This window comes from Colletotrichum karsti (assembly GCF_011947395.1).
Source record: "Colletotrichum karsti strain CkLH20 chromosome Unknown Scaffold4, whole genome shotgun sequence".
NCBI classification, from domain to species: Eukaryota; Fungi; Ascomycota; class Sordariomycetes; order Glomerellales; family Glomerellaceae; genus Colletotrichum; species Colletotrichum karsti.
In genome coordinates this window covers 855,424-877,610 of record NW_024065904.1, presented here as the reverse complement: position 1 = coordinate 877,610, position 22,187 = coordinate 855,424, and the positions used below count along the sequence as shown (strand labels likewise).

The 22,187-nt window shown below is 53.9% G+C and overlaps 2 protein-coding genes across 2 annotated transcripts; one reads left to right on the top strand and one right to left on the bottom strand.

The window, feature by feature from the left end:
* Positions 1-304: 304 nt before the first annotated feature.
* On the top strand, positions 305-5,105 carry CkaCkLH20_01788 (uncharacterized protein; the record flags this gene model as incomplete). Its single annotated transcript, XM_038884507.1, has 10 exons — positions 305-478; positions 564-698; positions 753-782; positions 838-902; positions 953-1,394; positions 1,447-1,819; positions 1,874-2,376; positions 2,424-2,918; positions 2,968-3,111; positions 3,165-5,105. 10 exons carry the CDS (start codon positions 305-307, stop codon positions 5,103-5,105), a joined length of 4,302 nt encoding a protein of 1,433 aa, XP_038750207.1.
* Positions 5,106-10,432: 5,327 nt separating this feature from the next.
* CkaCkLH20_01787 (autophagy-related protein 2) lies at positions 10,433-20,610 on the bottom strand (the record flags this gene model as incomplete). The annotated part of the gene is made up of 4 exons (XM_038884506.1): positions 10,433-11,457; positions 11,553-11,661; positions 14,319-20,345; positions 20,437-20,610. 4 exons carry the CDS (start codon positions 20,608-20,610, stop codon positions 10,433-10,435), a joined length of 7,335 nt encoding a protein of 2,444 aa, XP_038750206.1.
* Positions 20,611-22,187: the final 1,577 nt, after the last annotated feature.

Sequence of the window (22,187 nt, the reverse complement as noted above, 5' to 3'; positions counted from 1 at the left end):
CATGGCCTGTACGAGATCGCTGTAACGAGACCGAACGATCGAGACGATTGCAGAAAATACCGAACCGACTGGCATGCTGTCCTGCTGTTGGGCAAATGTGCACCGCGCCCTTACATCCTCGCCGTAACCGTCGCCACTGAAATCACCACGCGACCCTCGATATCGACCCGAGCGGCTTGCAAAGCTGGGGACCGCACATTACCTTCGGAATCCACTCCGCCTGCCGCAGGCCTTGAATCCGAACCTTTGACACTTATCCTGCGAGAGAGGCCTGGTCCCGCACCGGGCTTCCCATCCGCCAGCCATGCCCAACCCGTCACCGCCCTCGTCGGCCGCCTCCTCCGTTGACCGCCAGTACCATGTCAACGGCAGGGCAGCCGTTGTGGCTTCGCGCGAGAGGGGCCCAGGCACACCGCGGAAGGAGAAGTCTGGGCCAAGAGAGAGCTCCGCCTTGCAGGACCCGGGGTTGAAGGACTATGTGCGTGCGCTTGCCTACGGGCCCTTTGCTAGGATCAAGATTGGAATTTTGAAGAATATTTGGCTGACGAACATTGCGGGGCTAGCGTTTGGGAGAGTGCCTCGGGAAGGGAGCTTTTGGATCCGTCTACAAGGCTTTCAATTGGGGCACGGGTGAGGCCGTTGCGGTCAAGCAGATCAAGCTTGTTGACCTGCCCAAAAGCGAGCTGCGTATGATCGAGGTACGCTGCAGTTCGATCTTCCGTCTGAACCTTGCGCGTGGCTAACCCGTGTAGTCCGAAATCGATCTTCTGAAGAACTTGCATGTAAGTGTTTCGGACAGCAGCATCGTAAAGGCGCTTTGGCTGATCTTTGGTGCAGCATGACAATATTGTCAAGTACATTGGCTTCGTGAAGTCGGCTGATTGTCTCAACATTATACTTGAGTATGCCAGTTTCTCATTTCGCCCCGGACATGGCTGACACGGCGGCGCAGGTACTGCGAGAACGGCTCTCTCCACTCGATATGCAAGTCCTACGGCAAGTTTCCCGAGAATCTGGTTGGCGTCTACATGACCCAGGTCTTGCAAGGTCTGCATTACCTTCACGACCAGGGTGTCATTCACAGAGACATCAAGGGCGCCAACATTCTCACCACCAAGGACGGGACGGTCAAGCTCGCTGATTTTGGAGTCTCCACGAGTACGCTTGCTGGTGGGCAAGACAAGGAGGCCCAGGTCGTCGGAACGCCATATTGGATGGCACCCGAAATCATCCAACTTTCTGGGGCCAGTCCTGCGTCTGATATCTGGAGTGTGGGATGCACGGTCATTGAGTTGCTGCAGGGTAAACCGCCGTACCACAACCTCGCAGCGATGCCCGCGCTGTTTGCTATTGTCAACGATGACCACCCACCACTACCTGAGGGTATTTCTCCGGTTTGTGGCCCTTCGTCTCGCGACAAAGTGGAGGTTTTCTGACATTGAGCAGGCCGCACGAGACTTTTTGATGCAATGTTTCCAAAAAGACCCAAATCTGAGAGTGACTGCGAGAAAACTTTTACGACACGCGTGGATCATCGGGTGCCGAAGGAGCGACGCGCCCGTGTCCAAGCCGCCAGCTAATTTCAGCCAAGCTGTGGAGGAAGTCAAGCAGTGGAACAAGGCCCTCAAGTCGTCCGAGACCTCACTTAGGGTGTCGATGGGTTCGGATAGCGGGGTTCCAGGACTGCAAGGACATCCCGGGTCGAGGTTCAACGCCAACGAACCGCTCCGACCGAATCTGACTACACAGCCGAAGGGCCCGTTAGCCCTCGCGAAACCGAGGCGGACCCCGGAGGCATTCAGGTCTCCTGAACTCGCAGGTGAGCGTCATCGATCTCGGGTGAATGGGGAGACGTATGTTGACGAGCGGATAGACGACGACAACTGGGACAACGACTTTGCGACAGCCATCTCACCGAGTGCGCTACATCTGCCGCATCTGAAGCCACAGGATAATTTTGGCGGCTTGCTGTCTGCTGATAAGCTCAAGGCCTTCGCCTCGATCACGGATGCCCGCAATGATTCTGAAAGCTACGACGAAGACTTCGAGGGAGAGCTTTTGACTATTAAGGGACCGCGGTTTAACGACATCGACTACCAGGAGCAGACGATTCGTCCTACGCCCCGTAAGAAGAGCGATAAATATGCAGACCCCATGAAGCTGCAATCTCCTCCAAAACCTACCCCTCGGAAACACTCGAGGAATTCGTCGCGTCCAAAGTCGCCCGTCAAGCCACAGCTCGGTCCCAGCAAGTTCGAAATCCCCGCTCCCCCGGATTTGGCATACAGGGAGCAAAACCCAGAAGACTATTCGGATCTTTTCTTCGACAATGACGGCGTTTTCAACGATAACAAGTTGAACCCCTTTGTCAAGAAGGTATGTCTCTCGCGGATATGTTTAGGATCAATGCTTACAAGAACCAGCAAGTTGATTCTCCTCAACTGTTTCACCCTTCAGACCTCACAAGTCTACCTCGCTCTACACAGTTACCAGTGGCAGGAAGCTCAAGACGGCCGACCGGTCAAAAGCTGCGTCCATCCGTATTGCCAGACCGACCCATGCGGAGAACCCGGTCATCGATCGAAATCCAGAAGTTCGCCGAGGATGAGGGTGATGAGGATTTCTCTGACATTTTCGGCCCTGAAGATGCAGTGACAGAAAGAGAAGAAAGCGACAGGGGCTCGGAAGATGGCGGCCTCATGCTGATGTCTAAGATGTCGAATAACTCCTGGCTAGGAGACGACGAGGATGAAGATGACCCGTTCGCCTTTATGGACCCCGGCTGGGATGAAATGGACCTGGAAGCAAATATTGCCAGGGATCGACACGCAAGGCTTGCAGAAAAGGTGGAAGAGCTGGTTCGGTCTCTCAAGACATCAGAGGGCGAGGAGAGGTTATGCGAGCTTTCCGAGGACCTGGTAAGACTAAAATCCGTCTCACAAAGTCACCCTACTAACAAAAGTACAGTTTGCGTTGTTATGGGAGAACAACGATGTCAAGGATCTAATCCTCAGTGCACATGGTCTGTTGCCTATTCTTGAGATTTTGGAGCCCTGCACCGTCAAAAGCAAGCAGCAGATGATTCTGGCGCTCTTGAAAGTCGTCAATACTGTAAGTTATCCGCTTATGATGTGCTATATGGGCGTGCACTCACGTTTCTCAAGATCATTCTGGACGACGTCGAGATTCAGGAGAACCTGTGCTTCGTGGGCGGCATCCCAATCATCACCAAGTTCTCGGCTCGACAGTACTCGAACGAGATCAGACTGGAAGCAGCCGCTTTCGTTCGTCAAATGTACCAGACGTCAACACTAACCCTGCAGATGTTTGTCAGTGCCGGAGGTCTGAACGTCTTGGTCGAGTTCTTGGATGAAGATTTCGACGACGCTCGAGACTTGGTGCTGATTGGCGTCAACGGCATCTGGAACGTCTTCGAGCTCCAGGGGCCTACACCGAAGAACGATTTCTGCAGAATCTTCTCCAGAAGCAAGATTCTCTACCCTCTTGCGTTGGTGCTTCACAGAGTGCTCGACGAGGAGGGCGAGGACGAGCTGTCCGAACTCATCGAGGGCCGAATCGTCAATATCTTCTACCTCTTCTCACAGGCCGAGAACTACGTCAAGGAGGTCGTTGCTGATCGCCAGGTGCTGAAGAGCGTTTTGAAAGACCTGCGACGAATGACGCCAAATCACCAAATTACGATGCTCAAGTTCATCAAGAACCTCTCCATGCTCTCTACAACGATAGAGACCCTCCATACGGCTGATGCCATCGATTTCCTCATCGACGTCCTCAGCTACAGTATGAAGAAGGGACACAAGCACTTCCGAGAGATCTCTAACCAGGTCCTGAACACACTGTTTAACCTGTGTCGCCTGAGCAAGGAGCGGCAAGAGGACGCCGCCGTCGGTGGCATTATCCCCCTGCTGATGAAGATTATGCAGACCGACCGGCCACCAAAGGAGTTTGCCCTACCTATTCTCTGTGATATGGCTCATTCGGGAAGCAAAGGCCGCAGGTATCTGTGGCAGAACAAGGGTTTGGACTTCTATGTCTCCCTGCTGGCAGATCAATATTGGCAGGTCACAGCCCTGGATGCCATTTTCATCTGGCTCCAAGAGGAAACAGCAAAGGTGGAGAGCCATCTCCTCGACGGGAAGTTTACAGATGCCATCGTTGCCTGCTTCCATACGAACAAGCTCAACTCCTTCGACCCCAATCTTTTGGAGCCGCTGCTCAAGCTCCTGCGGTTGAGTCCCTCAATTGCTGGCTCCCTTGCGAAGCCTGAAATGTTCGCCGGCATCGGACAGAGACTGGGACACAAGAAGGCAGTCGTCAGACTCAACCTTCTCCGTCTCGTTCGTAACATTATGGACGCATGTGACCCTGAGAGCATTGGCATGGGCAATGGCAGCAGTTCTCTGAATATCAAGCAAGTACGCTCCCTATTCGACGCCATTCAGACTTTGGCGGAGAAGGATTCCGCGGTGCTGGTGCGCAACCTCGCGTCAGAGCTTGTCAAGTCGCACAACGAGAGCGAGCTTTACGACATGGCCTCGGAACGAAAGGGCTCGTCCGGGTCTGTGGCGTCGCGGCGCTCTGGATCCGGGCCAAGGCGGAAGTCTTCCTACACGCCTCCGGGGCTGCACCACGCTATGTCGATGCCGGCGACCCCGACACAGTCTCAGTCACGTCATCCCCGCCTTTCGCAGATGTCGTCCGGCTCTGGAGCGGCGTTTATCGAAGTCGCGGCCAGTCCACGACGGACTGCGGTACAGGAGCGAGAAGCTATCCTCTACCGCCCACGCAGCAGAGATGGCGTAACGGCTATTCCCAGGCGCGTCAGTGGCGACGTGTCGGCAGGAATGCCCAACGGGCCCACAGGCAAGAGCAGGTTGCCGCGCCACTCCTTTGCGCGACCCACGAGCTCCAGCTCATCTGGGCAGCCTCCTCTGGTGAGATCGGAGAGCTCCATGTCGAATAAGGAGAATTTTAGTAGAAATCCGTCGGCCGTGTCTGCTCCCGCCGCGTCACCTGCTCCCTCATCGAGTACGAGCAGTAAACGCAGGAGTAGGGCTCCCAGTTCCGACGTCAAGTGGCCTTAAGTTCCGCTGTACGATACCGCCAGCCGCAGAGCTGATTTCATTTGTCCGATTTTTATTTTTTTGCATGTGCGAGGTTATACCCACGCAAGGTCGGGAAGATAGTATACAATGCAGGGACTTCCATTCTTTGTTGGTCCTGCGACCTTTGGCATACAGCATATCTCATTTTTGTTTCCCTCAGTGGTGGGAGGGATGGACGTCGGGGAGAATGGGAGAGGGGTATGACGTTTTCACGTTGAATGTTGAATGTTTCGATGAGCCTCGTCATGAATCCGTCATGAGGTGAAGAAGGGCAAACGAAGCATGAGTCTCGGGAGGGTTCTGGTCGAGAGGTTTTTCGCGACGGGAGGGGGCGTAGAGGAGTGTGTGGTTGGTAACATAGCAAGCAATTGCATCCTGGGGTTGGCTTTGCCGCCTGGTTTCTGCGCCTCTACTGAAGTTCCAGAGATTGATACTCGTCTTGACGTGCTTCGCTGATTGACCGCAATACCCTGGAATTCATCGGGTAATTACTGGCTGGAGGTTCTGGAGTATTGACCTTGAGGATTCGTTGCGAGGAGGCTCTGTTTGGATTGGAAGGGTATATAACCGAGGCGATGAATGGATCTGGTGGAAGAGTCCCTACACAGCTAGATCTGGGCCCAGGGTTTCCTTCGTGATGCCACTTGTACGTTCGATAGCAGTTCAGAGTTCCGCGACCCGCCAGCTTTGTGCACAATGTTCCGTCAAGCTTGAGCTGCGGGTGTTGTCAAATGGTTTGTAACCGCTGCTCTTCATCACCCGGCATCTCTGGTCTTCGAGTATCGGGATCTGTTAAACAGCAAGCCACCGGGTGTATTCTGACTTGACTTTGAGCTTGTACTATCATGGTTCAAATAGCTGTGAGGATCTTGACCTCGCCGCCGTCCTCGCCAAAGTCGGCTTTCGCCCTCACGATCTGCGACATCCGGCAAAGACGGAATAAATGTCTTGGGGACGTACTTTAATCCGCGTAAGAGTGTCCCTAATATAGCTACCGACGTCGCGGACGTGGGGGATCGTGAGAGATTCTCGGTGTTTCTTTCTATGCATGGGATCCGCGGAGGGAATTTCGAGTATATACACACACTTGGCAAGAGACGTTGGGAAGAGGTTCTACAAATGTGTTCTTTGTCGGAAGTGTAGCCCAAATAGCGACAGTAACCTTCTCCTGCGTCGATTGGGCGTGAGCTCATTGTTGGCTCAGCAGAGTCTTTATTGTTCTGGCCTCGCTTTTGCTAGACTTACTTCGTTTGTATGGGGTATGAGGATTATGAATACTGGACGGATAAGAGAGATGAAGAATGCCAGGTTCTCGACTGCTGCTTTGATGATGACCCCTACGCCGCTCGGTGCCTAGGTTCTCGCGTTCTCGCTTCGCTGGAGGGATCTGCCTGCTGATGCCGTCTCCGAACCAGTGACGAAAGAGCCTATCACAACTTCATGCTTTGTTCTCGAGAGGAATCCCGCTTTCTGCAGATCAATGTGGCTTTTATACCGGTTGAGACCCTGTGTCCCTATTTAACGCCAATCTCTGTGTTGTGCGAAATATCCCAAAGTCGTCCGGGAGCAGTACTTTTGTTGAGCTTTGCGGTCGTCTGGATAAGTGATGATCTTGGGCGTCAGCAAGTCCACGCTTGTTCCGGGGGTTTGGGCATGAAGCAGGGTCAAGCTGCCTGGAGCTTGGCACCAATGATTCAGTTAGTGAATAGGTGGTGGATGATAGGGATGATGATGAGTGGTGGTGTTAAAGAATGGCTTGTGGGTGTTGATTGGCACTAAGCTCGCGTTGAAAAACCTAGGAGGCGACCATTATCTGAAAGAAGCGGTTCCCCCTCTAGGCCTAAGTATGCTTATGTATTGGTGAAGAATTCCGGGCCTGACGCGGGATGCCCGCCATTCGAGTTGTTTCAAGCGCAACATTGTGGCGAAGAGGACGTGTTTAAATATAACAGCAGCCGGGATTCTCTCTCGAGTCAGGAAAGCCTATCTATTCCTGCTTTTCAGAAGTCGGCGTGAAGCACTTGGGAAGCTGTTCGAAAACTGGTGGCTGGACTCTGGGGGTATAAGAATCAAGGTAGGCGAGGGCTTTTTTCTGTTTTGCGGCAAGATCAGATCACTCACTCTTCATCTGACCTGATTAGAAAAGAGCCAAAAGCCGGGCGCTTCGTGCGGCGGGTAGTTTCACCGGGAGCCGTCTTTTACTCAGTCGTCTATATCTGTTCTCAAGTGACCCCGGTGGGCGGTACTTGTTGGAATACACATGGGATGACTGGGATACGGGACGACGAGGGCTGAAGATCGGCGGAGGGTTGCAGATATGTGACACCGGTTCAGTGGTTATCATCGTGTCTGGAAGGATTCCAGCTACTGCAATCAAGAAGCTGTCCTAGAGTGTTAAAATTTCTCTCAACACCTTCTCTAATCTCCCTATAGGTTAGCCGCCGCCGTATTACTGAAGCATAATTCTTGCGGATTATGTAGACAGCGGATCTGCTCTTACTCCGATCCGATGCATGGCTGGAACTTTTTCACCCATGAACCGCCTCATCTGGTGCGATTTCCGAGAGTTTGTCTGGTTTAATATCTCTCAATGCTTCCGCATAGTGAGGTGTTAAATAGCACTTGCTTTGTTTCCTGGCGCAGGGGTTATAAGATGTGGTTGTGGTGATTGTACCTAAGTCTTTCTAGCAGTACGCACTGACTTTCTCTTCTTCTGGCAGTCATGTCCAGTCTGTTCTTGTTTCTTGGTATGCCGATCAGGTTATGAAGCATACCTAAGGTTGGGTTATTAATGCGCCTGGAAGATAAGTTATATGTGGAATTCCAAATACTCAAGTGTAATACTTACAACCTAGAAACGAGAGACAAGGGTAGAAGAGAATATTGGAGCGGGAGACGATGTGAAGGAAGATCACATCCACATAGTACTCATCACATGTACTGTTCACTTAAGTGTGGGATATATGACACGAGTCTTCAAGGCCATTTAAGCCCGCGCCTTCATCTTGTTTGAGGTTCTTCATTGGGGTTTATATACATTCATTATTGTCAAGCTCGCATGGGAAATGAACTGTTATCTACCTCATCTGTCCGATTTCCCAAAGCAGCAGGCCTTATACCGCAGAGACGCTTGCCCTATCCTTACTGAAAGAGGTGATGTAGACTTCGTAATCAGACGCAGATGCAAGAGTTTCCTCTGATTTAGCTGCGCGGCTTTCCGCTGCTGCTTGGGAGGTATTGATCACATTAAATAACATTAGCTCCTGTAACTGCCCTTTCAACGCAAACTGCTTCTCATACAGTTCAATCATCTTTCTCCACCGTGATTCGTGCCATTTCTACTGGGAGTCGCGCATGCTGATCAGAATGTCAACTCGCTCGGCTGAAGCAGTAGTAACAGCAGCAGCATTTCGGACCTCTTATTCGACACGTTACAGAATACTTGGGTGATACTCATCGACCAGAGACTAAGGACGGAAGCAGAAGTCAGGCGTGGAAGGTCGGTTGGCTTAGCTGACACCTCCTCGTCAGATTCAGAGGAAGCTTCTGTGTGCTGTCTGACTGCAAGACGCAGACTGATTATGGGAAAAGCGTGAATCTTCCAGACTCTGATTCTGGTGGTGGCCTTCACTTCTCTACCTGAATCCGCTCTATACCTGACGGGTCGCTCGATCGTAATGGCACTTGAACAGCCTTGGACAGGTGGACTCCGGGCCTCAAAACTGCTCCAAGGTGTCTGAAAGAGTATACAGGACGTTTCTAGGATTTTCGTTCGGAATTCTCTCGAAAGCTGGGTTCTGGAGTTTTTCCGTATCCTCGTGATAGTCTTCAATATGACCTCATCAGGCCTTTGTAAATAGCCTTTAAAGCCTCTTTTCGTACTTATAAATATAAGCATTGAACAAGACCTTCGTATTGCGCGAAACAATGAGACATTTGTCATCAACAGCTTTAATGAAACCGTCTTTGAGTTTATTCCTGCGCCTCGTGTTGGGTAAATGCATCAGGGTTGTTGTTGACGACTCCCAAGAGCGTCTTTGCTACATCAACCCCTGGATGATTCGACTGATACTCTCCTAGAAGAACTAGTGGACGGCAGCGGAAGACGCCCAGAGGACAGAGCGCGTGTATTATCCATTTGGATAACATCGCTAGAAGTTGTAGATATAGAGAACAAAGAATCATCCTAAGCGATGCCATTCCCTAAGCTCAGGTATTCACAGCAAACAATGAATCACATACAAACAAAATCTAAAGGCTATTAAAAAGGAAGTAATTTATATCGAGCTTAGTTCTTAAATTATACTCCTTATTAGCAGGTAGCCTCTAAGTAGCTAGCTAACCATGTTGTGAAATTGAGTCAAGTAAGTATCAGGACTCAAAGGCTTTAAGAATGCAGTTCCAATTCCAAGGCAGGTTCCAAATTCTTCTGTTTTAGATAATCACTGGTTTCTATACTAGGTTTTCACTCCTTACTTTTAACGCACAGTTCTCTAACTGCATCTTATGCCTCCCCCGATATTGAGACTGGCTTTGTCACAGTTGGTGTGTGGTTCTATGGTCAAGCGTTGTAGTTCCTGCCTGAATCAAGAAGCAGAGAAAGGTGTCACTCAAGCAAACCCGCAAGCTGGGCGCTTTCCTCCACGATGTGAATTTTCTTCTCTCATAATTTCTCATAGTAGCGACTTTCCCTCTAACGAGAATCAGACAAGCTGCGTGCCACGCAAGATTCCCCAATATCACTTTAAACGACCGATGAAAATATATCATTGGTGATCGTAAGGTTCCTCGCCCAGAAAGATGCGATCTAATCGCCGCGCCTCATATTGTTGTCGAATAAGTCAAGAATGGAAGTGAAGGGAGTGGAAATGAGATTGGACGGCCTCTGGCACCGTCAGTCCTCGATCGTCTTGAGTCAGATAGGGTCATGGTCATGACAGAGATTGAACCGGATGACAGACCAAGATTGTTTTCTCAGCTCATACTTCAAGATCATACACTCTCAACATGACACTCGTTGTCACGTCGTCTCCTGGTGTTTGGGCGAAAGATTATGTATTGAGGCGGCAATCATGAACGAACAGAATCGACGCTTCGACGTAGATGAGAACTCACTCATTCAACACGATTCGCCACAAATCAGGCATCTTCAATTCAGAACGATTAATACCTGGGTATTATCTCCGATCCATCAAGACCGTTCAACAGAGATATGCGTCTAACTCTCATGTTCCCTCTCCTCTTATTAAACCTCCTCTTTTCCTTCATCAAAATAGCATAGAATACACCTCTCAAGCACCGATAACCTAAAAGCCATCATCAACCCCGATCTCCTTCTCCCCCCTCCTCCTCTCGTTATTATAATCAACCCACCACCGATGACTCTCCTCGGTCCCCGTCCAGTTCCCCTCCGCGTCCACCTCATCCCACGGCTTCGGCGCCAGGATGTAGTGGATATTCCTCACCTCCTCGTCCCTCCAGATCTTGTCGTGCACCCCCTCCCACCGCAGCGTCTTGAGCGCGTTGTACACGTACGGCAGCGGCACCCACCGGCCCCGGTACAGCTCTGACAGCAGGCTCTGGTCCGCGAAGTCCATGTCCATCGCCCCGTCCTCCATGTGCCGCACGATCTGCTGGAAGAGCTTCTTGGACGGGTTGACCACCTGCAGGCCGCCGTTCATGAAGCCCAAGGGACTCGCCGTCACCGGGTCCGGGCCGACGCTCTGCGCCTCGTCGGGCGTGTCGTGCTGCGTCGTGAAGGCGCAGTTCTCGGGCGTCCAGTCCTTGGGGTAGTGCGGCTTCCTGAGCGGGTTGCAGACGCAGGCGTGGCCGGCGGCGAAGACGCGCACGCTGGGGTTGGTCGTCGTCGTCGTCCTGGGGACCGGCTCGCCGTTGCCGTCCTCGCCGGAGCCGTAGCCGCTCTCGGCGTCGACGCGCTTGGAGCTCCCGATGACGCCGGCGGGGGTGTTCTCGGCGGCGAAGTCGCCGTCGTCGAGGTCCATCTCCATCAGGTCGTCCATGTTGCGGAGGACGAGCATGTCGCTGTCGAGCTGGACGACGCGGGCGTACTGGTCGAGGGAGAAGGGGGTGAGCTTGCTCCAGCAGTCGTAGAAGCGGGGGTCGTTGGAGTAGTCGCGGCCCTTTGTGGGGAGGAGGTACTCGATGCGCTGGGCGGGGATGCCGCGGCGCTCGAGGGCGGCGAGGCCCTCGGCGGGGAAGGTGTCGGTGTAGAGGGCGACGAGGGGGTAGGCGGAGCCGGACTTGACGAGGGAGTGGGCGAGGGTCAGGAGGCCCGGGAGGTAGTCGAGGTTCGTGATGAGGGTTGTCCAGACTGAGGGCGGGCGCACGGGTTAGCTCGGTGTGTTCGCGATGAGATTTGGGGGGGGATCGCGAAGGTGAGAGTGAGAATGTGAGATGAGAACTAACCCCTGTCCGAGTCAACGGCGCGCGTACCGTCCGACATGTTGGCGGTTATGAGGTTGACGGCTCCGGGGATGCGATCTCGACTTTCACACGGCTTCAACTTCGACTTGAGCTTCGTTTTGCGACTGCGATTGCGACTTGCGCGCAACGGCGGGGCAGGTTCCGATGGTGGAGGCGGGGTACGATGAGAGAGGGAGCAAGATCGGAATCGCGCAAACAGCACCAAGTGAACACCGCAAAGTCTCGATATAAGCTCAGTCGCGAACTCTGAAAGTGAGATGCAAGAAGAAAGTCAAGAGTGAGAAACGCGGGAATGTGAGATGCACCGGGGGGGAGGGAGGGAGGGGAGGACACCACATTTCACGAAAAGCCACGAGAATCACAGGAATGCGACACACGAGTCGCAGTAGCACCCGGACTAAACCGCATCCGCTCGATGGGCAAAAAGTACTTTCACTCTTGCTCCCCGTACTAAGGCGGGCAAGGGGAACGGGGAATTTCGTCCCCCCTCGCCTTGTCGCTCTAAACCGAAAGGGTCCGCGCGGGTCGTTGTGATTTGGGAAGAAAGACTGATAACCAGCGACGGATTCCGATCGGCCGGGACGCCGATGACGCCATCGTTATTTGGCAAATCGGACTGGCTGGAGCTGGGGAGCTGTCAGGCCCGCGAAACAACACCGGACGGAGAAAAAAACCGCGAAAGAAAGTGAGAGAGAGAGAGAGACTGAGAGAGATGGGGCCGGCGGGGCTGACACGGGTGGTTGGGAAATGGGAAATGGGAAATGTTTCTCTGGGCATGGATAAGAGACTTTTGACAACGTTCTCCGAGAGAGATTGCCGATTTGCGATTTGTCAATGGGAGGGGTTCTCTTAACAACTGTGTTTCCTCCACGCGCGCGAGTCGGTCTTGAGTCTTCTCAACACGAGTCCCCGCGGGTTAAGACCGGCGGAACTTTTGACAACAGCTGCCCGGACAATGAAAGTCATAGACGTGATGGACATGATGGACGTGATAGGCGAGATTAACAAGACTATATCAAAGTTTATATCCCATAATAGATAAACTCAAGAACTCCTTCCCTTTCCGAGCTGAAGTGTCCTGAGTCGTGAGCACTAAACCCCGGCAACGAGGCGAATGACATTTCTCAGCTGGCCGGCCCCGAGTACTGCCTGTATCCGTATCTTTCGCGCCGGGAACAGAAATGCCTCTCTTCCTCACTTCTTCGAGATCCAATGCTTCCCCTCCCCAATTCCCCCACCCCTGCAATGCATAGCTTGCTGTTCCTCGCCTTAGATCGGACGACGGGGGCCACGGGCTCGGCACAAACCAATCGCAAGCCCCAGGAACCGCTGCACACAACCTGCAGCCTGTCATTGACGTGATCACCCCGGCATACCCATGGAAAACGACGACGACGACGAAAACGCGCCGCGCGCGCGCGAGCTGACTGGACCCGGAGCCAAGAGTGGGGTAGTCTACCTAAGAGCAACCTGGGCTCGGTTTCCGACATTCCGGCGCGCACCTAAATCAAAGCATCATCACTATCCACTTCTCTTCTACAAGGCGCTCAATACGGGGTTTGCTTGATAAGCAGCGCTCGCGGACGAGGCCAACGGTCCGTCGTGAGACTCAGTGCAGCCATCCTTTTCTCTCTCCTCTGGCTCTATCTTCTTCGCTGTCTGTGTAGACTGTTGCCATGATATTTGACTGTTGCTGACCCTGAAGGAGCCATCAGGTGGTTTATTAAACGACGCATGTAGATAACAGCTGGGCGAATCTGTTGTCAGTGCATAGGCATACGTCAAACGATGCCATGGCCGAAAGCCGTAGACCATCGCCGAGTGCTCTACACCAGCTCTCATAATTCACCTGGGTTTATTCTCACAAAAATGGCACAGTGATAATCGCTCGTAAACCTATCTGAAGCTTACTAAAGCAAAGTGACATAAACAAGAGCAGAACTCATCAAAGCTGCATCAACCTAACCCAAGACGTACACTCGCGACAGCCGTTGGAGTTCAGATTGCCGGACATCCCATCTAGATCATCAACCGCAACGTCAGACTTCACACTCGCCATCCCATGCGCGGACGCATACGTACTCCAATATTCTGAGCATTTTCCCTGACTAGCTTCCGGACGGCTGTGCAACACTCATCGTGAACAGAGCTCGATCGATGCAAAGGTATCCGAATCGATTCTGATTTCTGCACTACCTAATAACCGCAAACAAAAAAACGCCGAATGCCGCCGTCTCGGGCAGAAAACAACCCTCACGACTCCGTCTCGGTGCACTGTCTCAAAGGAAAGGAAGAATATCCGTAAAAATAAGAAGAACCCTCTTCCCACTCCCGTCCCCTACTCTCCCTAGGACCAAGGTAGACAGACTCTGGGTGTCGTTGAACATATCCATTCGAAAAAGAATCACGTTTTAATAATTTGGATTATGCTTTCTTTTCCGCCCGCGTCGACATTCTCTGGTGTTGTTGTCCATTGTCCTTTAAAAAAAGAAAATCGAGAGAAAATAAGCCATCCTTCGCCAGTCTATGATGCAAGCTCTCATGCAGTCGTCGTATCGGGGTCAGTGAGACCCCTCGGGGCCGTTTGGGGAAAAAGGAAACAAAGTGAAAGGGCTCGTTTGTGGTATCTTGTAATCATGCGTGTGCATTTATAAGCACCGAAAAGTCTAGTGCCGCTTGTATTTCTGTACTCAAGTCAGTTTATGTTTCGTTGCAATCGTCCGGAAACTCATGGATGGAATCACTCACCTCCTCCGCTCTCCGCCTGTTCTGCGGATCCAGACTGTTCGTCGCTCCCATCAGGGTCTGGCCGATGGCCTTGGAGGCCCCGATGGCCGGCCGGAAGATGATGGTGGGCGCCCGCTTCCAAACTGCCTTGGCGAGGCCCTGCGCGTTCTGGCTGTCCATGACCTCGGCCGGTACCGCGATGATGGCGTCGCGGGCCATGTTCAGGTCCCTCGCGAGACTCGAGTACCCGCCTCGCAGACCCTGGATCACGCCGGCGGGCTGGTCCGCGTACAGGGAGATCTGCTTCTTCTCCTCCGGGTCGAGATCGGCGTCCTCCCACGTGTTGTCCGTCGGCGGCTTGTTGAGCAGGCCCTCGGCGCCCTGCAGCGCGTACTGGGTGCCGATCGCCAGCTTGGCTCCGAACTTGACCATCTCGGTGCCGGTGGTCCGGGCGAATGCAGTCGCGCCTTTGCCGATGCTGCGGACGATGCGGCCGTCCTTCTTGTACTCCTTGATGGGGACCTCGATGAGCTCCTTGAACCCGCTGCCGATATTAACAATGCCCCGTACTGGCGCGAGACCGGCGAGGACACCAGCGAGTTGGGTGTTCTGTACATCGGGCATCCAGATGTCGTTGAGCATCTTGCCCATCCTGTCAAAGCCAGTAACGCCGTATATGATGGTGTGGCGCAGAGTCAAACGAGCCTCGTCGAGGATGATGAAGTTCATGAACTCGGTCGTGCGGCCTGACTTCAGTCCGGCATAGTCCACACGCTTGGGCTTGAAGTCCAGTTTGACAGGTATGTCGTTGACCTCGACTCTCTGGAGGAAGGGAATGTCGTTGGGCGAGCTGTGCACGGGAGCACTGTCGTCCTTGAACTCGAAGAATCTAGTGATGAAGTCTAGAGCATCCTGATCGACGTGAAGTCTGAGAGGTAAAAGCGTGACCCTCAAAACCATATCGGATGCCGCGAGATCCGCCTGAGGCTTCACCGTGAGCAGTTCCAGGTGAGCCATGCTGGCGCTCATCTCCCTCTCGCCAGCGTCTTGGTCATATGTGAGGAACTTCTTCCACGTCGACGTCGGGACATGGTCGAAGACGTCCAGAGTATGCACCCGGATATCAATGGAGCTCTGAGTCTCGCCAGAGTCCGGAGGGAACGCGATCAGGTCGACGTTGACACCCTGAAGCTCGAACGTGATCTTGTGATGCTTACTCCGGTTCAATCTCAGTCTCTTCTTGGGTCTGTGGGCGCCGCCAGCACGACCCGTCGCCGTCGTGAAGGCCGTAGTAGCAAGCGACTCGGTCTCGGTAGCGTTGTCGTTCAACTCCTGGTTGACCATCTGCGCGAGCTCTCGAGGATCTTGTTTGCTCGAGATACCAATGTAAATCGAGTTGAAGAGGAAGTCGCCAATGACCGTCTCGTCTTCTTCGGCGTCATCCTCGAACGTGATGCGTTCCGCGCGGCGGCGGCGCTCGTAAGCCTTGTCCTCGACGTCCTGCACGGCCTTGCTGATAACATTGCGCGTGCGCTCCCAGTCGTATCCGTCGAACAGGTTCCAGATAACGTGCACATCACGGACCGACACTCTGAGGGGGGCCTTCTTGACGAGGCTCTTCGGAGCCGGTTCGTAGGCATTCTTGGACGAGTTCCAGATCTGGGCTCTACCGTCAATATCCTTCCCCTTATCGAAGAAGTTGTCGTGGATGACCAAATCGCTTCCGTCGTCTGACACGTGGATCGAGTCGACGGCGTCGAAATCTGTAAGCGCGGATCCGTGCCGCCTTGTGCCATGCGTCGTTGTAGCATCCGACGTGACCGATTCCTCTGCGTCGAAAAGGGTATGTGAAGGGCCGGCATCGTCGTAGTATTGGGGGTCAATTGGCAGTTCGCTGTCATCGCTCGGCATCTCATAGTCGTCGTCACCACCAAGCTCTTGGGCGAGCTCAAAGTCCTTATCAAAGTCATAGTCGCCTTCCGCCTTGCCGAACGCGTCTGCGGAGATCGACGCCAAGAGGTCTTGCACAGGGACGATCTTGGTTCTGTACCTGCTCTCTTTGCTGGGCGGGGTCGGCGGCTTCAACGCGTTCGCGAGAGTAATGAGAGTCTGCGTGGAATCGGCACAAGTCTCCAGGACCAAGAGATCGTCACGCAATTCGACATCGATGTGCTTCTCACCATCTTCTCGACTTTCGGTGACCTGCACATTGACCTTTGCGGAAGAGATGTAGCAAATGCTGACGTAGCCTTGAGCTGCAAGTCGGGAAACTTGCTGAGAAGACACGTCTGCTGATTGGCGACGGTTCACGGTAGAGGCGTTCGAGCCTATGTTAGCCAAATCATCAATGAGGAGAATTGAAGCCTTGTTGAGTTCAAGCTTGGCCGTCGTGTCCACATCCTTGGGGAGAACCACTTGAAGGCGGGCATCTGTCAACGCGAGGAGGAGTTTTGAGGGCAGTCCCAGGGGGTTGAGTCCAATCAAGCAATCGCGGAAAACCACGTCAACCATCATAGGCTTACTACCAGGTCGAACAGGGTCTGGCGATCGAGACGGTGGGGACTTCTTTCCAACCAGGGCTGCGTGAGTTTGTTCTCCCAGGTTGGCAACTGAGGCGGCAAGACTGGCCTCAAAGTCTTGGGGAGTGGCATCTTCCCCGAGTCCGAGAACATCCATGATAGTCGGAACTCTGTAGTCGACGAGTATATCGCGCATTTTGACCTTGATCACTGGCTCCATCTCATCACCAATCATGCGAACCATGAGAACCGGACCCTGAGTGAGTGTTCCGGGAGGTAGTGTCGTCGATGAACTCACGAGATCCTCTCGGTGGTTGCGGTTCACCGAGACGCCATGCACGCCGAACGCAACCAGCGAGGGGACCGTAATTTGAGCAACCTCGAAGCCTTTGAGGTTGGCATTGATCACACCGATTTTGCCGCCAATATCGACAACGGCGCCCAACTCCTTGATCTCCGCGAGGAGGAGCACCCCAGGTCGATCGTCCTCTGGGAGGTACTTGGCAACGGTCGCTAGCCGCGCGACCTCTTCGCCCAACGCAGGGAGGCAGTTGAGTTGATGCATGCGCTCAACTCGGACGTTGAACTGATCGAAAGTAACTCTGAGAACGGCTCCCTTCCGTCTCTGTCTGAGGAGGGTGTCCACCATGATCTCGTCGTCTCCTTGGTCGAATTTAACCTTGGATGGGATAATGAGCTCCAGAAGTCTCTCGAGATCTTTGTCTTTTGGCGTCGCGAGATACTCGAATCGTACACCGCCCACCTCGGCTGAAATGGGCGGTTCTGAGCGAGAGTTTCTGATGTATGGACCGGCAAGTCGAACCTTGCTGATGGCGAATCCAATACCCAGCTCCCGGCTCACCATCTTGACTGCACTCGTTTCAAGACCTACGCTGCACTCCCTGCCTTTGAGCTCCAGATTAAATCCCCCGATTCTCATATCAATCTTGTTCTCTGACGCTGCCGATTTATCGTCTGGGTTAATGGGAGCATCAAATCGAACGCCACGAGGCTTCGGAGGGGGCTGAACCGGCGTTTTCACGGGAGGAGAGGCGCTCGACGACATTGAGGAGCTCATGTTAAGAAAACTGCTCAACCCGCCAAACCAGCTGAAGGTCTCGTCGAGTCTCTGCAGGTCGAGTTGTACCAGTAGTGGTAATGTTGTGATCTCCGTTCGAGTCGAGTCGGGAGACGTTATCACTTTGACTGAGATATCCGAGCCTGCCGAGGGGAACTTGTCCATGACAGACGCCCGCATTTGCAGGCTTTGGTCGAAGGAGACAATATCATCTCTTGCATAGCCGAAGCGGAACTTTTCGAGATCGACGGTCGTTTCGAGTGACTGCTTGACTGCCTTGAGGGATACGCCGAGATTGTCAAGCTCCGTACGCAGCAGAATTTCGGGCTGCATCGGCAGTCCAGGAGCACCAAAGATTCTCTCTGCGGTGTCAGCAACCCCGGGAAGCTGATGGAGGAAGTGGAGCGAAATCTTTTCGAACATCACTTTGATGTCAGGCATTGAAGATTCCTGCTGAGGCTTCGCTGTGGCAGTCGTCTTCGGGGTCGCAGCCGGACTGCTGCTCTTCAAAGCCTCCATCAATTTGCCAACCACTACCGCAAGCAGATACGCCAAAGACGCGTCGAAGCGGACTTCCAGGGGCGACATATTCACCTCCACGCCTCCATCACTCTGGGGCTCTGTCAAGACGGGACCAGGGGACCGGGGCGCCATGCTTGATCTCATTCCTGGTGATGTCGAGTATACGGAGAACGCTCCAGGAACTTGAGGTGCCACAGATCTCGCCAAGCCTGGAGAACCCGGTGCTTGGCTCAGGACAGATGCTTGTGCGTCGGCAGGAACGTGTACATGCTGGTGTAACGAGGGAACGTATAATGAAATGTTGTTGAGGGATACAATCTCCTTCACAAGTCTCGTCGGGCCTCTCGGAGTCGCGACATCGTCTGGAGGAGCAGGAGCATCCGACTCGCTTTGCTCCTTGGGCGTCTTTATCGATGAATCCTGAGTTCTGCTCTTATTTGCCACGTCCTGGTCAGAAACCTCAGCTGCCGTAGAAGTCGTCGGTTGAGGTGCTGAAGGCGCATCCGAGAATTCGGGGCTCGGTGGCTCATTCGCGTCGGCATATTTGACTGGGGATGGCGGCTGTCGTAGAACCGGGCTCGCCTTTTTGAAGGCCGGAGAAGACTCAGGGCTCGGGTCGTCCCAACCTCCAGGCATCCGTGATCCAGCTTGTTGCGCGTCGGTTTGGGAGAAGGCACTCATATACATGCTCTCAGCCTCCTCGTGAGTGAAGAGATGTGACTGGGCTAGATCTTCGTCTTCGGCGGGTAAAGAGCTGTGACTGGCGGAGCTGGAGTGCTGCGACGACTCCAAGTTTACAGAGTCGGAGGATGTCATGCGGGGGATTCCTTCAGTGGGCTGAAGCGATGGTTCCGATCTTGCCTCCCGTTGAAAACTGGCCCACGGGGCAGCATGGTCGTCATCGCCGAGGACGGTGGAGTGAGAGATTGGCACATGGCCTCGGGGAGAGAAGTCTTGATAAACAGAGGCGCGCGGCGTATTCGTCTCCTCCTCCTCCACCGGCTCTTCCGGCTGGCTCGAGAAGTCGTACGGAATGTTGAATGCCTCCTCGCTGTCTTGCAGCAGGGCATCATCTACCTCGGAAAGATCGGCCGAGTCCGAAAGAAAGCTTTCGTGCATACTGGGCTTGAAAGTACTCTGTCTCGAGGGCGCGCTTCGCTCGCTAAACGACGGAGACTGGGAAACGGCAGGCGAGGAAACCGACGGCGAGCGCGCAAACTGCGAAAAGACGTTCGCTTCCGAAATGAGATACGCTCGAATCTTGGACAGGGCGATGTGGCGCTTTCCGTCCTTGGGCACAATCGTCGGGGCACCCTCGTCGTTCTGCGCCTCGGCGGTGACGCCCTCCACGTCTATGCGATCCAGGGCGAGCTGGAAGGTGACCAACTCGGGGGCCGTCGCGTTCGGCTCGATGGGAACCTCGACGTCCAGCTGAAAAGTGACGCCTCGGATGCGCACCTGGATGCGATCGACGATGCCTTGGAGAAAACCGGCCAGAAAGCCCGGTAGCGACAGCGGCTGGCCTGTCCCAAACTGGCTTCCGTCTTCGCTGATTCCGCTGTCGCTCATGGCCATCGAACCGCCGAGGTCTTGCGCCTCGGCTGCCAGGGCATCCTCTAACCTCCTCTTTTCAGCGGCTACCGAGGCATCCTTCAGGGCGGCATCTTCGTTCAGGAACGACTGGGCAAGGTTTACGGTATTCGGCAGCTCGGAGTCGTCGGTCGATGACGTCGTGGTCGTGGTTGTCGTCGTCGTCTTGGTCTTGTTATCGTCGCCGCCCGCGGACACCTTCAAGCGGACGTCGACGCCGTCGATTTCGATTACGATGGGGCTCGTGTAGAAGTCGACGGGGATCGTGACGCTCAGTTTCAGGACTTTGGCCTTCTGGATCTGGAACGATGCCGGGAGTTGGAGGAGGCGCTCGAGTTTCTGGTAACAGGCACACCACGTCAGTCACATGTCGTCGTGGTCGTCGTCGTCGCCGTCTTCTCTGCGTCTGGGCCGGGTGGTTGGATCCTACCTTGAGGCGCACCCCGACGTCCTTGAACTCAGCCGTGGTGGTTCTTCCCAGTGCGAACTGCAGGTTCTCCATGTCCAGGGTCTCCTCGTCCAGCAGCTCCAGCCGCCGCAGGGCGTAGATGAGGAGGCGCTTCGACAGAGTCGAGCTCCGGAAGCTCTGGAATATCGTCGCCATCTTGGGTTGTTGTGGTCGTCGCCCAACCCCGGCCTCGCAGCTCTTGGTTGGAGGTAGGTTTCGATTCGAGATCGGCTATCGTGGAGAGGGCGGAGAAGGAAGTTTCGAGGTGTCCCGGTAGTTGCTGCCTTGGGACTACAACCTCTTGGGTTTCGAACGGCAGGAGAGTTAGGCTTCTGGGGAGAGAGTTGTGTGGCTGTTGAAGGGCTGGCTACAACTAGGATCGTGGGGATGGTTCACCGAGCTTGAATGGTGCAGGCTACAGTCGCCGTGTTATCTGAAGACACCCAGCCCAAGGCGGGGACGTAGTTCATGGTGTGTTCGTCATTCAAGGGCAGGTTTTCGCTATGGGTGGCTCAAGAGGAGGTAGATGGATCGAGGACCGTTCAAGGCGAAGGGGGGCAAAGGGGTGGATAACCCGGGAGGACTGGATATGTAGAGAGACGAGATGTGATGACTTGATAGCAACAACAAACTATGCTGGTGCAACTTGTGTGGACTCAGTCTGCAACAGCCTTGAGGGTAAACAGGCAAGAAAGGCAAAAAAGGAAGAGTTGGGACAGTTCAGATAGGTAAGAACAACCTAAGGCAAATAGAACGGCCCGGACTTGTTATTGATGATGAGGCACACGTTAGGACGGCACTGCACTGGACCGGCAAGATAGAGGGGGGTAAAGGCGGTCATGGAGGCCTGGAGATTGTGCTTCCCCCCACACCTTGGGCTCTAACAGCGCGTGACTCTCTAGCTGAGTTCACGTCACCTTCACCCGGCAAGGTGCGCAGCGCAGGGGTCTTCATCAGTTGACTTGCTGTCTGGGGTGTGCCTGTCCTAGTCCTTATCGATAAGGAATTTGGGGGTCTGGAGTGATGCTGCTTCTTGGAGCCGATAGGTGCTTTTGGAGGTTGGCACTTTGCTGTTGGCTGGAATTGGGGGCATCAACTGAGGCTTGTGACTGTGAGCCGTGCACCGTTCCACCTGAGCAATGCAGAATCCGCCACAGGGCAGTTTGGCCTCCAACTGTCAGGTACGTACCTTTTGACTCCATTCCCACCTGCCTTAGTCAATGCCTCCCCGTCTGCTGCCAGCTGGTTGAAGTCGTCATTCCTGCGTGGATGGACAAATGCATCGCATCTCATCTGGCTCTGTTGCAGCTGTACACCTGGCAACCGATGCTGCCCCTGGGCATCTCTTCCGTAGGCAAGGCATTGAAACATCTTTTTTTTTTAGCCTTGGTAATTGCTTTTGTCTACGCCCCATGTCTCTAGATACCGATTCTTTGTCTGCTTACCATAGAGAGTCACCAATGGGGCATCCAGGATCAAGCACGCAGAGACAACCCATACAAATGGACATCAAAAGACTTCTTTGTCCAACCGAGCGCTTAGATTGAGAACCTTAACAAAGCCTCCTTCAAGTGGGTTGAATGTACCTCGTATCTTGCATGGAATCCCAACGCTTTGTCGCCAAAGACTCCGTTTCAGTTATCCATGCTTACATACTCGCACATGCCAGCCATCATTGCGGTAAAGTATATATTTCAACACCCGCTGCCCAAGAAGACCAGCGGGCTCCGTTC